The 16651-nt window shown below is 49.9% G+C and overlaps 1 protein-coding gene across 3 annotated transcripts; it reads right to left on the bottom strand.

Annotated features, from left to right (window-relative positions):
- Positions 1-7497: 7497 nt before the first annotated feature.
- Positions 7498-16069, bottom strand: GJB6 (gap junction protein beta 6). Of its 3 annotated transcripts, XM_027557622.1 has the most exons (3): positions 15170-15342; positions 14317-14361; positions 7498-8869 (listed from the first exon to the last, which is right to left on the bottom strand). In XM_027557622.1, the coding sequence occupies exon 3, from the start codon at positions 8853-8855 to the stop codon at positions 8070-8072; it is 786 nt and encodes a 261-aa protein (XP_027413423.1). In that variant the 5' UTR covers positions 8856-8869; positions 14317-14361; positions 15170-15342; the 3' UTR covers positions 7498-8069. The 3 variants fall into 3 exon arrangements, with proteins under 3 accessions (XP_027413423.1, XP_027413421.1, XP_027413422.1); XM_027557620.1 differs by lacking the exons at positions 14317-14361; positions 15170-15342 and adding an exon at positions 15743-16069; XM_027557621.1 differs by lacking the exon at positions 14317-14361 and having other exon boundaries at positions 15170-15341.
- Positions 16070-16651: the final 582 nt, after the last annotated feature.

Genomic DNA, 16651 nt, shown 5'->3' with positions numbered 1-16651 from the left:
AGGTCTTCTCTGAGACCTTAGTCCCCCTTGGGAGGGTGGGGGATAAGCTTCCCACAGCCCTGGCCCCCAAGCTGGGGAGAGAGGGTTGTGAGCAAGACCCCAGCGGATTGCACACACACCCCCACCGGTGCTCGTGCTCAGTGCTAGTGCTCGTGCTTGGTACTCGGTGCTTGTGCTTATTGCTTGGTGCCTGGTGCTCATGCTCAGTGCTCAGTGCCCAGTGCCAGTGCTTGTGGTGTGAAGGACTGTGTCTTGGGGGTACAGGGAGCAGGGTTGGCTCTGCCCTGCACAGAGCCCCCACCCTAGTGGAGAAGCAAGGACCCTGGAGCACAAAGCCCACAGTGACCCTGTGGTGGGGGTGTCCTGGGAAGGAGGAGGACAGATGGGAGGAGGGAGCTGGCATGATGCCCGGGAGGTGGGGGGTGGAGGGGGGTGAGGGGTGGGGGGTGGAGGGTGAGGGGTGGGGGTGGAGGGGGCTGAGGGAAGGATGAGGAGTGGAGGGGGGTGGGGGCTGGGGGGCTGATGGAGGGGTGGGGTGGCATAAATGGCCCTCAGGAATGCTCCATACGGGAGCACCGAGACACCAGTAAGAGAGACTCTGGAATAATCCCAGTGTCACATCGACTCTTGGTTTATATTGTAGAAAACACGAGGATGGAAGACCATGTACACCACCATGAATATGCAAGCCACAAAGTCCAGCCTGTGAGAAACTCTGGGAGACAAATGACCCAGATTCTGAGGAAAAAAAACTCGCAGGAAAACAGAAGGGGAGGGTAATGAGCAGCATAAAGAGGCGCAGGAACAAGTTGCTGCCCGGGCTTCAGTGACCTCGGGTTGGCTGCTGTTTCAAAAGGGAATTTTCACTTCCAGGAAGGTGCTTGATGTACTTTTCCAATTCTTCTAGCCAAGTAAAACTTAAATCCTGGAAATCAGATAAAAAATAAATGTACTTTACTCCAAAAAAAAAGCAATAGCTGTAAATGCTGGATAGAAGTCCAGGCAGGCCCTGGCCTGTGGTCCTGGGGAGGGCAGGTGACAGCCTGGCTGAGGGTGGGTCAATGTGAAGTGTTCTGGTGGCTCAGCTGGGGCCTGGCCTGGGGTGATGAGGGCAGGGGGGGTGGGTGTGAGGGCAGGGGGGCACTGGCCGGGCAAGTGACAGCCTGAGGGAGGAGGTTGCAGGAGTGGGAGAGGGTTTGGGGTTGGTCAGTGGCTCATGAAAAGTGCACATCACAGAAGAGTTGTCTGCTGTCTCTAGGAATTCCCCAGCCCTGGGAGGGGCCATCTCCCCAGAGTTAGGGAGGCCACAGGCACCAAAACATCAGAAGGAAAAGGTGGGCTTAATACAGGGCCACTGAAAAATCTCAGAACATTTAAAATAATTGAAACGGTAGTGTGTTCTCTGATCACAGTGGAATCAAAGTGTAAATCAACAATTATTAATCAATAAAAAATGGAAAGAAAGAAAACAGAAAAATCTCTGAACACTTGGAAACTAAAACACTCTTCTAAATAAACCATGGGTTGATACAGTGTATTGAATGAAAATTAAAAATTGATTGTATCAAAATTTTGGGGATACAGTACAAGTGTGTTGAGAGGAGATTAATGCAAACAGGAGTGAAGAAGGAAAGACTCAACCATCTATGCTCCCATTTCAATAAATGGAAAAGTGAAAAATAAGCCCAAGGAAAATGAAAGAAAATAATAAAGGAAAGAGCAGAAATCAATTAAACAGAAAAAGAATAGAGCAAATTGAATAAACAAAGAGCCAGAAATATCAATAGAATTGATGAACTAGCAAGACTGACAAAGGGGGAAAGAGAGAGAAGACAAATTACCAGTAACAGGCATCAAGAGGGCACATCAGTATAGACCATAAGGACATGAAAAGGATAACAAGGAGTACTGTAAACAATTCTATACTTATAGACTTGCAAGTTAGATGAACTGGGTCATTCTCTCAAAAAACACTCACCAAATATGAAATAGATTATATGAAGATCCTTTTAACTATTAAGGATTTTGAATGTGTAATCTTAATTACATTTCTTGAGAGTTTCTTAAAACTCTCAAGAAATGTCCAGACCCAGATAGTTTTACTGGGAAATTCCACCAAACGTTTAAAGAAGGATCACACCTGTTCTGCATGACCTCTTTGCGAAGACAGAAGAGGCGAGAACATTCCCAGTTCGTTTTGTATTGCTGGTGTTACCTGGACACCAAACCAGACAATGACAGAAAAAAAAGGGAGGGGGAAGCTACAGACAAGTATCCCCCACAAATGTTGATGTAAAAAGGCTTAATAAAATATTAGCAAATGAATTTTTCATTGAATATATAAAGAGGATCACACACCGTGACCAAAGAGGTTCATTTCAAGGATGCAAGGTTGTTTCTGTATGAAGATAAGGTAATCCATCATGTTAATGGGCTAAAGAAAAAGTCACACAATCATATCATGCAGTGCAAAAGTTTTTTCCACAAAATTCCACACCTATTCATGATACAAACTCTCAGAAAAATAGGAACAGAGGAGAACTCTCTCAACTTGATAGCAAGCATCAACAAAAACCCTACAGTTAACATCATACTTAGTGGTGAAAGAATGAACCTTCCCCCTTGAGATCAGGAGCAAGAATTTCTGCTTTTACCATTCCTATTCAACACAGTGCCTGAGGTTCTAGCCAGGGCTACATGGCAAGAAAAATTAATATAAGATACACAAACCATAATGGAAGAGATAAAACTATCTCGAGGACTTCCCTGGTGGATGAGAATCCACCTGCCAACGCAAGGGACGTGCGTTCCATCCCTGGTCCAGGAAGATCCTACGTGCTGCTGCTGCTGCTGCTGCTGCTGCGTCGCTTCAGTCGTGTCCGACTCTGTGCGACCCCATAGACGGCAGCCCACCAGGCTTCCCCGTCCCTGGGATTCTCCAGGCAAGAACACTGGAGTGGGTTGCCATTTCCTTCTCCAATGCATGAAAGTGAAAAGTGAAAGTGAAGTCACTCAGTTGTGTCCAACTCTTCGTGACTATGTGCTATGGGGCAACAAAGCCTATTCACCAGAACTACGGAAGCCCCGGCACCCAGAGCTTGTGCTCTGCAACAAGAGAAGCCTCTGCAGCAAGAAGCCCGCCCACCACAATGAAGAGTAACCCCTACTCTCCGCAACTAGAGAAGGCCCACGCCCAGCAGCAAAGACTCAGCGCAGCCAAAATAAAAACAAAAACACAAACTACCCCTATTTGCAGATGATATGACTGTCTATACATAAATCCTGGGGAAACTGTAAAACTCCAGAACTGATACATGAATTCAGCAAGATCACAGGATACAGCAAATAAACCAAGAAGTACATTTATTTCTATATACCGGCAATGAACATGTGAACACTGAGATTATAATGCTATTCACGATCACTCAAAGAAAATGAAATACTTAAAAGTAAATCTTTTTACTTTTTACATAAAATAAAATGTTTGTGACTCCTATGCTGAAAACTATGAGATGCTGATGAAAGAAATCAAAGATGATGTAAATAAACAAACATGCTGTGTTTACGGATAAGATTTGACAAAATAAAGATGTCAATTCTCTCCAAATTGATATACAAGTTTAATGTTTTTTAATAAAAAAACACAGCAATAAAAAATGCAGCAAATTTTTTTGTAAATACAGACAAAATTATTATAAAGTTTATATGGAAAGACAAAGGAAATAGAATAGCTGAGAAAGTTTGAAAAAGGAGAATAGAGAGGGAGGAATCGCTCTGGCATTCATGACTTATTTATGTAGCACAAGAATCTGGTCCGTGGTGCTGGTGAGAGAACAGGGGTCAGAGGAACAGAGAACCGAGAAGTAGCCCCACACAAAAAGTGCCCTGTTGATTTTTAACAAAATGCAAAAGCCACTCAATAGGGGAAGAGCACCTTTCATCACGTAATGCTGGGCAGCTGGATGCCGGCAGGCTACAAATGAACCTCATTTGTTAAAAAGTCTCAGACCTTTTATAAAAATTAACAAAAAAATGACCACAGACTTCAATGTAGAGCATAAAACTAGACGGCTTTTAGCAAAATCATAGGAAAAAACTTTGGACTCTAGGACTAGGCAAAGAGTTCTTAGACTTGACACCAAAGCCACAACCCATAAAGTGAAAAGAACTTTCAACTTCATTAAAACGAAAATCTGTTGCTTTTCAGAAGACCCTATTAAAAAGACAAAAAGAAAAGTCACAGAGTGAAAAATATTTACAAACCACTATCTCTGTCCAAGGACTCATATTTACAGTATATCAGTTCAGTTCAGTCGCTCAGTCGTGTCTGACTCTTTGTGACCCCATGAATCGCGGCATGCCAGGCCTCCCTGTCCATCACCAACTCCCGGAGTTCACCCAGACTCATGTCCATCGAGTCAGTGATGCCATCCAGTCATCTCATCCTCTGTCGTCCCCTTCTCCTCCTGTCCCCAATCCCTCTCAGCATCAGAGTCTTTTCCAATGAGTCAGCTCTTTGCATGAGGTGGCCAAAGTACTGGAGTTTCAGCTTTAGCATCATTCCTTCCAAAGAAATCCCAGGGCTGATCTTCAGAATGGACTGGTTGGATCTCCTTGCAGCCAAGGGACTCTCAAGAGTCTTCTCCAACACCACAGTTCAAAAGCATCAATTCTTCGGTGCTCAGCCTTCTTCACAGTCCAAATCTCTCAAAACTTCAACAGTAGAAAAACAACCCAGTTAGAGAATGAGTGAAAGACATGAAGAGGACAGAGAGATGGCAAATAAACACCAAAATGTGGTCAAGTTCAATAGCCATTTAGGAAATGCACATGAAACATGCCTATCACAATGACAAAATGACATGGAAGCTATATTCAGTGTCTTGTAATAACCTATAATGTGAAGCAATCTGATAAAGAATATACATATATTCAGTTTATATATATAAACTGAATCACTTTGCTGTTCACCTGAAGCTAACTAACACATCACTGTAAATTAACTGTTAACTATACTTCAATTAGAAAAATGGTTACTAAAAAAAAGGCTAAATGAAATATAAATGGAACGTAGTGACCACACCAAATGCTAAAGAAGCTCAAGAAAGACCTGGTGACTCAGATGTTGCTGGTGGGGATGTGTAATGATGCAGTTACTCTGGAAAACATCTTGGTGATTTTTAAAAACTGAAATGTGCAACCACCATGCAGTCCAGCCATGGGGACAAGCTCTTGGTGTCAGGCCCGTGTAAACCTCCAGAGAATAACACTGAGGAAAAAAAGTCCAGTCCCAGTCCTTGCACACTGCATGATTCCTTCCATGCAACTTTTGGAATGATGAAATCAGAGAAATGGTGAGCAGATTAGTGGTTTCTAGGAGTGGGTGGGATCGGAAGAGGGGGTTACTGGGTGTGGGTATAAAAGGGCCACGGGCTTCCCCACTGGTTCAGTGGTAAAGAATCCGCCTGCAGTACAGGAGATGCAGGCTCCATTCCTGGGTGGGGAAGATCCCCTGGAGGAGGAAATGGCAACCCACTCCAGCATTCTTGCCTGGGAAATCCCCTGGACAGAGGAGCCTGGCAGGCTACAGTCCACAGGATTGCAAAGAGTCAGACATGACTGAACACTCAGGAAAGGAGCACACCAGTTGTGTCTGACTCTTTGAGACCCCATGGATGTAGCCCACCAGGCTCCTCTGTCCATGGGATTTTCCAGGTAAGAATACTGGTGTGGGTTGCCTTTCCCTTCTCCAGGGGATTTTCCTGACCCAGGGATTGAACTGGGGTCTCCTGCATTGTAGGCAGATTCTTTACCACTGAGCCACCAGGGAAGCCCTATGTCTACATGTGAGTCTATAATTACCTCAAAATAATAAGTTTAATTTAAAAAAGAAAAGAGCATCAATAGGACAATTTGGGAATTATGAACATAGACTGGCTTTTTAGTGTGAAGGTGGCATTGTGTTTTTGTTTTAAAAGTTTAGTCTATGCTCCTTAAAGATCCATACAAAAATATCTCCAGATGAAATCATCTGTCTGGGATTTGCTTTAGAGTCATCCAGGTGGTTGCTGGAGCCAGGTGGGAGGGGATGGCCTCGTGGTGTCATGGTCCCCAAGCAAGGAGCTTTGGGAGCCCGCAGTGAGGGCACCGACCCCAGACACCGTCAGCCTGCTTTGAACCTTGGCTCTGCTGCTTATTAGCTGGGTGAGCTTGGACAAGTTATTTGACCTCTCTGACCGCAGTGGCCTCATCTGTCAAGTGGGGATAACATCTCATAAGGAAGGGTGCAGGAAGGGAAGGAAAGGTCTCCCTCAGAGGAGGGGAGGAGCCAGTGCAGGGTTGGGGCAGTGCCTCAAGGAGAAGCCACTGCGCTGGTGTCAGAGCGTCACAGGCCCTCCGGGCTGGGGGGAGGCGCTGGGAGGTGGGGGGCGGGGGGAGGTAGGCAGTGTAACCACCGCCTCAGACCCTGATGGGTGGCCAGAGACGGCTCTGGGAGCAGGAGCATTGAGGATGGTGAAGGAGCAGAGAAGAGATGGAAAATGGAAGAGGCAGGGGCCGGCTGAGAGCCCCGAGAGGAAATACCTCTCCCACGCGGAGGGGGTGCCACCAGGGCCGTCTCACCCACCTCCCAATGCTCCCCCTTCCTGTCTGTGGGCTTTTCCGGAGACCTGTGCAAACAGCCGTTTATCCAGAAAAACCGTCACCGGGATTACGGATGCCGGCTGGATTTTGCACGTGGAGATTGTAGTTTTGCTTTTATTGGCTGTGCCATGTGGCCTGTGGGATCTTAGCTCCCCAATCCAGGATCTAACCCAAGTCCCCTGCAGCGGAAGCTCAGAGTGCTGACCACTGGACTGCCAGGGAAGTCCTTGTGGCTTTGTTTTTATAGGTTAGATCTTGATTTTTGTGGATCACTACTTAAATATTTATGGATGAGAGAGTATGTCTGAAATTCAGACTCTGAAGGAAATGAGACTTACCGTTTTGTTTTTCTGGGGTCTACTCCAGGGTCTGGAACCCTGGAGACCATCCCTTGCTTTCTAGGTGTCTCTACACTTAGCCCGTGTGCCAACTGCATGCTTTCACAGGGGTGGCCCTAGTGTGCGACATCTGCGGAGTGACCGGTCCTGGGTGGTGCCCCAATGCCCTCACTAAGAGCATCTGTGTCCACCCATGAACCCCAATACCACCTGTGGGCATAGAGCTGGGTGCTTGCTGGTCACCATGGACCGAAGGGGCCCCTCCCCCAACAGAAGGGTGTAACCTCCCCATCCGCCTCCGTCAAGGCTGGGCTGACCCTGAGGACACTTTCCTTGTCCTGGAGCAACTGACCCTAACCCTCCCCTCCTCAAGGGACGTGAAGAGAGAGCAGGAGTCCATGGACTCCAGCCACTCCGGCCTCAAGCCCGCAGCCTCCCCGGCAACTGCTCCAACCCACTGATCAGGTCGCCAGGGATGTGACACCCCAGATGGAACAGAAACCCTGAGCCAGATGGCTTCAGCAACGGACTCATCTTTATTGAGAGTGTATTCTTGCATCAGCTGTTCATAAGGATTGCAAATCACCCATTTGAAAAGCTTCCCCCTTCCATATAGCTCTGGCCATGCCCAGAAAGCAGTGAAAATACATTGTACAGCAAACACTTTCCACCCTAACAGCCACGACAGCTCACGACAATGCAGATATCTACAACAGGACAGAGTAAGTTCAAATATTAGACACTTATGGGATGATTCGAAAACTAACTGTGTTTTTCCAGGTAAAGAAGACCAGTCATTATAAAAATACTTTATATAAATTCAGAACTAAAACATTCAATCCTATAAAAATATCTTCTCCTAATAAAAGTATCGATTTCTAGATGAATGTCCTTTATCGACATCAGTTATGTCCTTAAGTTTTCAGGAAATACCCCCATGTCAGACTGTCCATTGAAACCCACATGTAAAGTCACACCATGGCCTGGTTGTCAAGAACGGACCACATGGTCCCGTCCCGGTTATTCTACAGGAAGTTAACTCAGGTGTCTATGAATTAGGAAAGCCAGTTATGCGGTGCCTTCCACTGTTTAACTGGGAAACCCGGTGATGGCGTTCTGCCCGCCCTCGGAAATCAGCTCGTTCATCTCGTTCTGTTTACTCTCCTTGAGGGCGTGGTTGGGGGGTGCTTTCTGCGTCTGCGCTCGCTTGGACCTCCTGAAACACACTTTGAGCAGCAGGTAGCACAGCTCGGCCACGTTGAGCAGCATGCAGATGACGGATGCGGAGATCATGAAGATGGTGAAGACCGTCTTCTCGGTGGGCCGGGAGATGAAGCAATCCACCAGGTTGGGGCAGGGTTGAATGCCGCACTTCAGCACCCAGGGCAGGTGGTACCCATTGTACAGGAAGTAGAAGACATACATGAAAGCAGCCTCGAAGACGATGCGGAAGAAGATGCTGCTGGTGTAGGTCCACCACAGCGAGCCCTCGATCCGGACCTTCTGCCGCTTGATGTCCTCCAGGTCCTTGAACTCACTCCTCGTCTCGCCCCGCCTGAATCGCCGGGCAGCCTCGTGCCTGTAGTAGGCCACGTGCATGGCCACCAGCAGGGCAGGCGTGGACACGAAGATGAGCTGCAGCGCCCAGAGCCGGATGTGCGAGACGGGGAAGAAGTGGTCGTAGCACACGTTCCTGCACCCGGGCTGCAGGGTGTTGCACACGAAGTCCTCCTGCTCGTCCCCCCAGACCTCCTGGGCGGCCACCACCAGGATCATGACGCGGAAGACAAAGAGGACGGTGACCCACACCTTCCCGATGCTGGTGGAGTGCTTGTTCACGCCCCCGACGAACGTGTGCAGAGTGCCCCAGTCCATGCTGCCGCTTCACCCTGCTCAGGTGAGAACAAAGCGTTGTGAGTGGGGTGGTCCCTCCGTGTAAAACAGCTCTAATGTCACAGACGGGAGCCTTTCTCTTGACATCACCCTCTTGCCTGCGAGTAGGCAGGTCTCTGGTGGCGGGGAATACCCACCCTGAGAACACTCTCAAGTTCTCATAAGGGTTTAGGATCATCTTTTTTAAAAAAAAAGGAATATAATTGCTTTACAATGCTGTGTTAGTTTCTGCTGTACAACAAAGTGAATCAGCTATATGTATACATAAATCCCTTCTCTCCCACCCTCCATTCTACCTGTCTAGTCATCACAGAGCAGAGCTGAGTGCTCCGTGTTATACAATAGCTGCCTGCTAGCTATTAATATCTATTTTACACATGGTAGTGTATAGACATCTGGAGAAGGCGATGGCACCCCACTCCAGTACTTTTGCCTGGAAAATCCCATGGACAGAGGAGCCTGGTAGGCTGCAGTCCATGGGGTCGATAGAGTCGGACACAACTGAGCAACTTCACTTTCACTTTTCACTTTCATGCATTGGAGAAGGAAATGGCAACCCACTCCAGTGTTCTTGCCTGGAGAATCCCAGGGACAGGGAAGCCTGGTGGGCTGCCGTCTCACAGAGTCGGACACGACTCAAGCGACCTAGCAGCAGCAGCAGCAGTATATAGACGTCAATTCTAATCTCCAAGTTCGTCCCTCCCTCTCTTCCTACTCTGTGTCCACAAATCCGTTCTCTACGTCTGTGTCTCTATTGCCGCCCTGGAAATAGGTTCATCTGTACCATTTTTCTAGATTCCACATACATGCATTAACACAGGATATTTTTGTTTTTCTCCTTCTGACTTCATCTTGATTCAGCTGAAGTCGAATTATAAGTTAGGTTGCTGCCTGACACTGACCCAGGAACACAGGCAAACACATTCGTTTATAAGCTCCCTTTTAATTCTCGTTTCACTCTGGTCAAGGGATCACAGGTTTCTCAGTAGATTTTATGCATTAAATGGCTTATCCGAGGGGAAAAAAATCATTCATTTTACCCAGCAAACTAAGAAGGGACTCGAACAACATTATTTGTCATAATCACGTGCTCTCAGGAAGCCTAGTACCATAGCTACTCCAAGACCCTCTTCCAGAAGAGAACCACAGGCTTCTACAAACAGGCTGACTTTGCTCTCCCGTCACTGGAAGTGCCGGTCCATGCTGATGGGCTCCAAGTTCACACCGAGAGCTACAAGTGGAGGGCCAGCCCCTCCTGCAGTGGGGTTCCCCCCGACAACACCCTGATCCAGTATCCTGAGGTAGAGCCTCCACTGTGAACCTGCACAGTTCACATGGTGGATGCCTCCGCACCGCCAAAAGCAGACCTGAGAGCTGGTCAGCATCTACTCAGAACAGAGGAGAATGGACCCTTTGAGAATCTTCTAAAAGGGAAAGACCATCTCCTCAGAAAAAACATGCTCACCAGGTTCTCATGCCCATTTACAGGGAGATGCCCCCAAAAACCTTTTGTCCACCACCCCAGGAGACTTTCTTGCACTTGAATGTGGGTCAGGCTCCTCTCTTTCAGGCTGACTCCCCACAGTCTCTTTAGGGTCCCCCACTCTGTCCACCACCTGCTTCCTTGGCATCATACTGGCTAATACTAGGAGGCAACTGGGGAGGTGGAGGTGGTGCCCAGTTGCACTCAGGTGAGCCCAGGTGAGTCCAAGTGTATCCAGTTGAGCCCAGGTATACCCAGGTGTGTTCAGAAGCCAGCTCTCTCACATCCTATACTGTGAAAGGATGCCCCCATTTTGGTTGGCAGTCTGAGAAATTCGTCTTTTGCCCTTGGTTTGACTTTTAGAGCACATGTTCTTGGGAAGACTCAAGGTCTCAGGAGGCCGTGCCTCCATCCACGTCACCCTGCATGGGACCCTCCTCTACTGTCTGGTGGGGGTGAGATGGGCGCTCACTGGGCAGGGGGATGGAGCACAGAGTGCTGGAAGCATCCTCTTCTGTCTTTTTCTTTGTCCAGAACAGTCAGAGCCAAGTACAGGGAAAGCCCTCCCTCCCTCCCTTCCGTCACCAGGGCCAACCAAACGACAGACCCTAAGCGCTGGTCAGCACTCATTGAGCATCTGCTGGATGCAGACATCAGCCATCACCCTTTAATCCCCGGGCCCAGCAGGGTCCCGGCCAAGGGGGCTCTCACACTGTGAGAAGCTGGCTGTGTGTCCAGGGTGTGCCAACTGCTGCAGCCAGTGTTCTCGTGTCCCTCATGAGGGACACCCGCATGACAAGGTGTTGGGAAGGTTCGAGAGCTCAGGCTGGTGAGGACAGTGGAGCCCAGTTTCCCCAGGCAGCTCTTCACTCATGTTCCCGGAAAGACCTGTACGCAGAGGGGCATCGACCTGGAGGTGGGGCAGAGCTGGAAGGAGCCCCGTGGGTGCTCGCAGCCAGAGGCTTGACTCCTATGTGGATCCAGGACAGGACCCAAAGGCAGATCTGCAGTCAGAAAGCCAGGTTTTTGCTTTTTTGAAAAAAAGAGCTGAGGAAAAACAAGCACACCTCTTTAAAAGCACACTCTTTAAAGTTGCAGTTTCTACTCTTTAAAGTTGCAGTTTCTGGTCCTTAAAGTTTTGATTGGAGTCGGTATGAGTGCCCAGAGGGTGGGGACATGGGGACCTTGGTGGGGAACACTGGTCCCAGGCTCAGACCACTGACCCCATGGGCTGATGAATTTCCAAGTCCACGGTAATGAGTCTTTGATCTAAAAGCCTTGTTGGAGACGATGTGGACTGTAGGATTGACTCAGCTCCTGGTGAAAGTTGTCAGAATAAATCCTCCCAGCCATCATCCTCGCCCTCTGGAAGCACTGGGATACGCCCAGTGGGAGGAAGAAACGTGGTCGTCTGATGTCTGGACATACTTCACGGTGGCCGCTCACCCGGAAAGTCCCTTCTGTCTGTTCACAAGGTGGAGATGTTCTCCGGTTAACCAGAAGACCTCTCCCACAAAAGTGGGGTGGACTCAATGCCCAACCAGCAAGCTTTTGATTGATCAAATAAAGGTCACAGTTTCTCAAACTCTTCGAAGTGTAGAGAATTTAAACTCTCCCACTGGTAAGAAGGCTCTTTCCTCCCTGAGTTCTCTCTTCACAGCTGCCTGAGAAAGGCACAGCCCCCACCCACCCCCCAACCCAAGAGCCAGAGGCCACACTGGTTAGGAGGGATTCAGAGAGGCTGACGTCAAGGGAGAGGTCAGGAGGTCACCCCCCAAGTAAGGACCCCACTTTCTAGAGCAGATTCCTTCACTCCTGCCCCTGGAGCATCTCCTTAAAAAACAGGGACAATTATCCTGGCGGCAGCTTTATTTCTTTCAACTTCTCTGGGGACTTTGACTAAAATCAGCAATTTGCCTTTAAATAAAGAAAGAGTATCTTCCTAGGCTGTCCGCACCCTTCCTGGTGTCTGTCATCCTGGAGGCTTCTGTACTAGGAGCACTAGGGGACTAGCTGGGGGTGTGGACCCAGCAGCTGGGCAGTAGCTGCTGCCCCCAGGCCTCTTCCACGCCAGGACCGAGGGCAGCCCCCCATCCCCTGAAGGAGAGCCAGGGCTGAGCCTGTTGGAAACATTTTGGTTGCAGGAGACCTGCAGGGGAAATTACTTTCCATAATAACTGCCTGCCTCGGAACCACCACAATTAGTATTAAACAAAGTGCCTCTTTCCTTTCAGGCTTCAAGCAGGCTGCAGCCAACGGGAGGAGCTTTTTCAATAAAAAGTACAATATTAACTCTTTCCTTGTGGCCCAGATTGGTTTCTTTCAACTGGCGCCTTCCTGACTCTCCTTTAAGGAAAGAGTAGGTTTGCTTGGCCCCAGTCTCCAGCTGTAGGAAGATGGTGACGCTCAACCTCCTGGAGGCAAAGACCACTGGGCTGTGTGGTGTCTGTATTCACTGGACACATGGCTGCAGCCCAAGTGCTTTGCTCTGAAAATAGGGAACCAGGGACCTGACTTATGAAGAGACAGTGCTAGGAAGAGAGACTGTGCTTCCCTCTTACAATTCAAATAGTTTAGGTCCATTAACATTCCGCCTCAGCAATAGTTTTTTGTTTTAAAACTTATTTATTCACAACTAGTTTGGCTGACAAAGCTGTTCCAGTGTCACTGGTAACAGAAGCTAAACTAAAGGCCCAGGAACGACCGCATCCTTCAGCACCCGCCTCCAGGCGAAGATTTCCTAGGGCAGGACTCCCTCCAATGACTCATCCCCGAGTCTCTGATGGACCTGAGGACAGGACACTCCTCACTGCGTCTGCATCAGCTCTGGATGATGGAAAAGCCTGTGCTGATAAGAGGCAATCAGGCCAATGCAAAACCAGCACCCTGGGCTCCGGTCAAGGACTCACGGCTCTTCGGCCAGAGAGGACTCCAGGTGAGGGTCCCTCTTCCAGGCCATTGTTTTCCTGCACCATCAATTACCGATCACCCATCACCCCGCCTCCAGTGGCACTCAGCATCCCCCAGGAACAGGAACCCAGTGCACCTTTCGAGGGCAATGAGTATGTGACCCAAGAGGGAGAAAGAGTAGCTGTGCACAGCCCTTCGGCTCCTCCCTGGGTGTCCACTGCACGACCCTGGTGTGCCAGTTTTCCTTCATCCCCAGAACTGTTATGGGGGTTGTCTAGCCCCTGCCAGTTTCCTGATGCTGCGTACTTCAAATACACAATAAAATAAAAATAAAATTTTTAGTGTGGATTCTTTTGCTTATCAAAATAATAATAACAAAAAAACAATAATGATAAGAATGCCCAATGCTGAACCTCAAGCCCATTCCCTTCTTTAAGAAAAAGAAGATGGAATTTGAGGAATCAAATATACTCCCTCAGCCCCAGGTCAGCAGCCTGAAAAAAAAAACAACCTTAAACTCTCTCCTTAATCAAAAAGAGTCTTTTCCTTTTGTCTCTAGAAATCTCAAGTCATCCAAGGGGACAATGTGATAGCTGATTTTTAAATTTTAGTACTCAAAAATTCATCAACTGTCCATTCAAAGTAATGACCAGTAAAAATAAAATGGATATCATGTATGAAACGAGATGCCAGTCCAGGTTCAGTGCACGATGCTGGATGCTTGGGGCTGGTGCGCTGGGAAGGCCCAGGGGGATGGTATGGGGAGGTTGGGAGGGAGGAGGGTTCAGGATGGGGAGCATGTGTATATCTGAAATTAAAAAAAAAAAAAAAAATCAAAAAAATAAAAAATAAAATGGATTTAGGACTCATATACTTCTTCAAAATTAACTCAGTAAAAATGAAAAAAAAAAAATCCAGTCTATGGAGTCTAAATATAAAAGTGGATACTTCATAGAATTATATGTACTTCTTAATCCATTTAAGAATTCAAAGAGTTAAAAAAAAAATTTTTTTTTTCCCATTTAGCCGTTTCTGTTCATTCAAGCAAACCTGTGTGCCTTCCAAACATTTAGGTCCAGCTGGAGTTAAATGATCCTGGGAATAAAAACAGAAAAAGCCCTCAGGGACCCAGTTTCATTCTCACGGATCAAGTGTGTCAAACAGAAATCTTAACATGACAATGGAGTCACCTTTGCAGACTTGGAACCCTGGGCTGGAAATTATTTTCCCACAATTTCATTCTAACATTTTAACAAAAGTATACAAACCACTCACAGCTCCTGGGACACTGAGAACTAGCTGGGGAGTGTGGTGAGTCTCCTCACACCCTATTGAAATTGTTCAGTCAGAACCTCTGCTGGTTCTTTTCCTTCTTAAAGCTCTCATAATTCAGAAAAGTCAGAAAAGGAGAATGAAGTGCCCGTTTCCGGTATCAGACTTTGTTTTCATACAGTGGAGCAGCTGAACCGACTGGCATCTTCCGGGTTGGGTCAACGGGGTGACGGCAAGTGGGACCCCCCCAGTTATGTCGCAGGCTCCTCTCTTCATAACCCATCTCCCCTGCCTGGCAGGGTTCCCATGTCACCCCAGAGTCTCCGGACGAGCAGCACACAAGGCTCTGTGAGTCCTGCAATTCTAAGGAGCCTGGCTGGGGCAGGAGTCTCTTCTAGAACACTGGCCAGAGCTGGGGCAAGAAAAGGCTTCTGTGGCATCAAGTCTGCCTGAGAAAGAGAGCAAGGGCGCCTGGATGAATTCAACCAGGCACTCAACTGACAGTGAAATGCCACCTGGGGAGGCGATGCCAGGGTCGCTGGCCCCTGCCTGTGTGGTTGCAGGCCCCCAGCCCCTCGGGGTCCACAGATGTGTCCAGCTCACACTCATCTTACACTCCGTCCGCACTCACCTCACACTCTGTCCACTCTCCAGGAAGGGCGGCCAAACCGGTCACAACCACACACCTGTGCCAGGTGATACCCGGCCCGTCTCCCCCACCAGAGGGAAGAGGTCTTTGGTGCCTCTGCCTTTTAACTGAGATGTGTCACCAGTGACACTTAATTACTGTTGTCCAGTGACTGTTTTCTTGTCACGTGTGGCCCACAGGCGCTCCGGCTGACATCACGGGCCACTCCCGCCAGTTCTCCCTGGGCTTGTTGGTTAGTCCCGCGGCCCCAAACGCGAGCCCGACCTTGCCAGTGACCCGTGAAAGCCAAGACACACCAAACCGCAGCAGAGGAAGTGGGGAAAAGGGGCCCTTGAACACACTCGGCGTGAGGCTTCTATAAAACCTGCTGTGCAAGTCCGGGGGGACCCGGGGAAAAGTCAAACCAGTCCATCCTCGTTCCTGCGAGCAAGCCGGCGGCGGGCGGGAGGATGCGGGGCGCAGGAGGATCTGGCCGACTGTACGCCGGAACAGGGTCGCCGACAGGGGCGCGGAGGGGGGTTGCTGAGGGCCAGGGGACCGCGGGCGCCGACCTACCTGCTCCGGCTTCTGGATGCAATTTCTGCGGCCGAGATGGATGGCGCGCCCCGCTCCCGCCGCTCGCCTACTGCGCGCGCTCTGGGCGCGGGGTCCCAGGGCGGCGCCCCCGCCTCGGTCGCAGCCGGACTGGCAGGAAGGGCCGGGCGCCGCGGGCTCGGCGGTATGGGGCGTCTGCAGGGCCCTCCGCCCGCTCCTCTTGGGGATGGCCCGGCTCCCACCTGCAGCGCCTTTTAACCGCGCCCCACCCCGCCTCTGTCCTGACGCTTCTCTGGCGGGAGGCGAGAGGCCAGCGCGCGGGGATCAGAGAGCGCCCGCCCCGGGGCACACGGGGGTTGGGGGCGCGGGGCTCACGGGGATGCACGGGGGTGCGGGGCTCACGAGGGCGCATGGAGGTGCGGGGCTCACGGGGTGTGGGGCGCACGGGGGTGCGGGGCTCGGGGTGCGGGGCAGGCCTCCTCTTCTTCCTCCATTTGGGGTCGCGGGGCGCGCGGCCTGGCTCAGTCTGGTCCCGGACTAGTGAAGCGGCTCAGGTCTCCCCGCAACACCGGGGACTGGGGGGCCAGAGCCCGCCCTGGGGCAGGGCGGCTTCTCGACTGAGAACCTGGGGGCCTGACTGGGGTCCCCCAGGGACCTCCCGGGCTGGTGGGCCCGCAGCGAGGCTTCCGAGGCCGAACGGGTTGCGCTCAGCGTGAGGGAGGCGGTGTCTTTGCCCGACGCACCCCCGCTTTGCCAGGTGCCTGCAGGGCCCTCTCTCCGAGAGCAGCCTGGAGGCACAGAGACTGTGGGTCTTCATTCATTACTGAGGGCTTGTTAGAATTATACAGGATGCTTGGGGCTGGTGCACTGGGATGATCCAGAGGGATGGTATGGGGAGGGATGTGGGAGAGGGGTTCAGGATGGGGAACA

The sequence above is a fragment of the Bos indicus x Bos taurus genome, chromosome 12 (assembly GCF_003369695.1).
Source record: "Bos indicus x Bos taurus breed Angus x Brahman F1 hybrid chromosome 12, Bos_hybrid_MaternalHap_v2.0, whole genome shotgun sequence".
NCBI lineage: Eukaryota > Metazoa > Chordata > Mammalia > Artiodactyla > Bovidae > Bos > Bos indicus x Bos taurus.
The sequence above is the reverse complement of the archived record's forward strand: the minus strand, read 5'-3'. Positions and strand labels throughout refer to the sequence as shown.

Coding starts and splice junctions, on each gene's coding strand:
- GJB6 (XM_027557620.1), bottom strand. CDS start 8,855: ATGGACTGGGGCACTCTGCACACGTTCGTCGGGGGCGTGAACAAGCAC.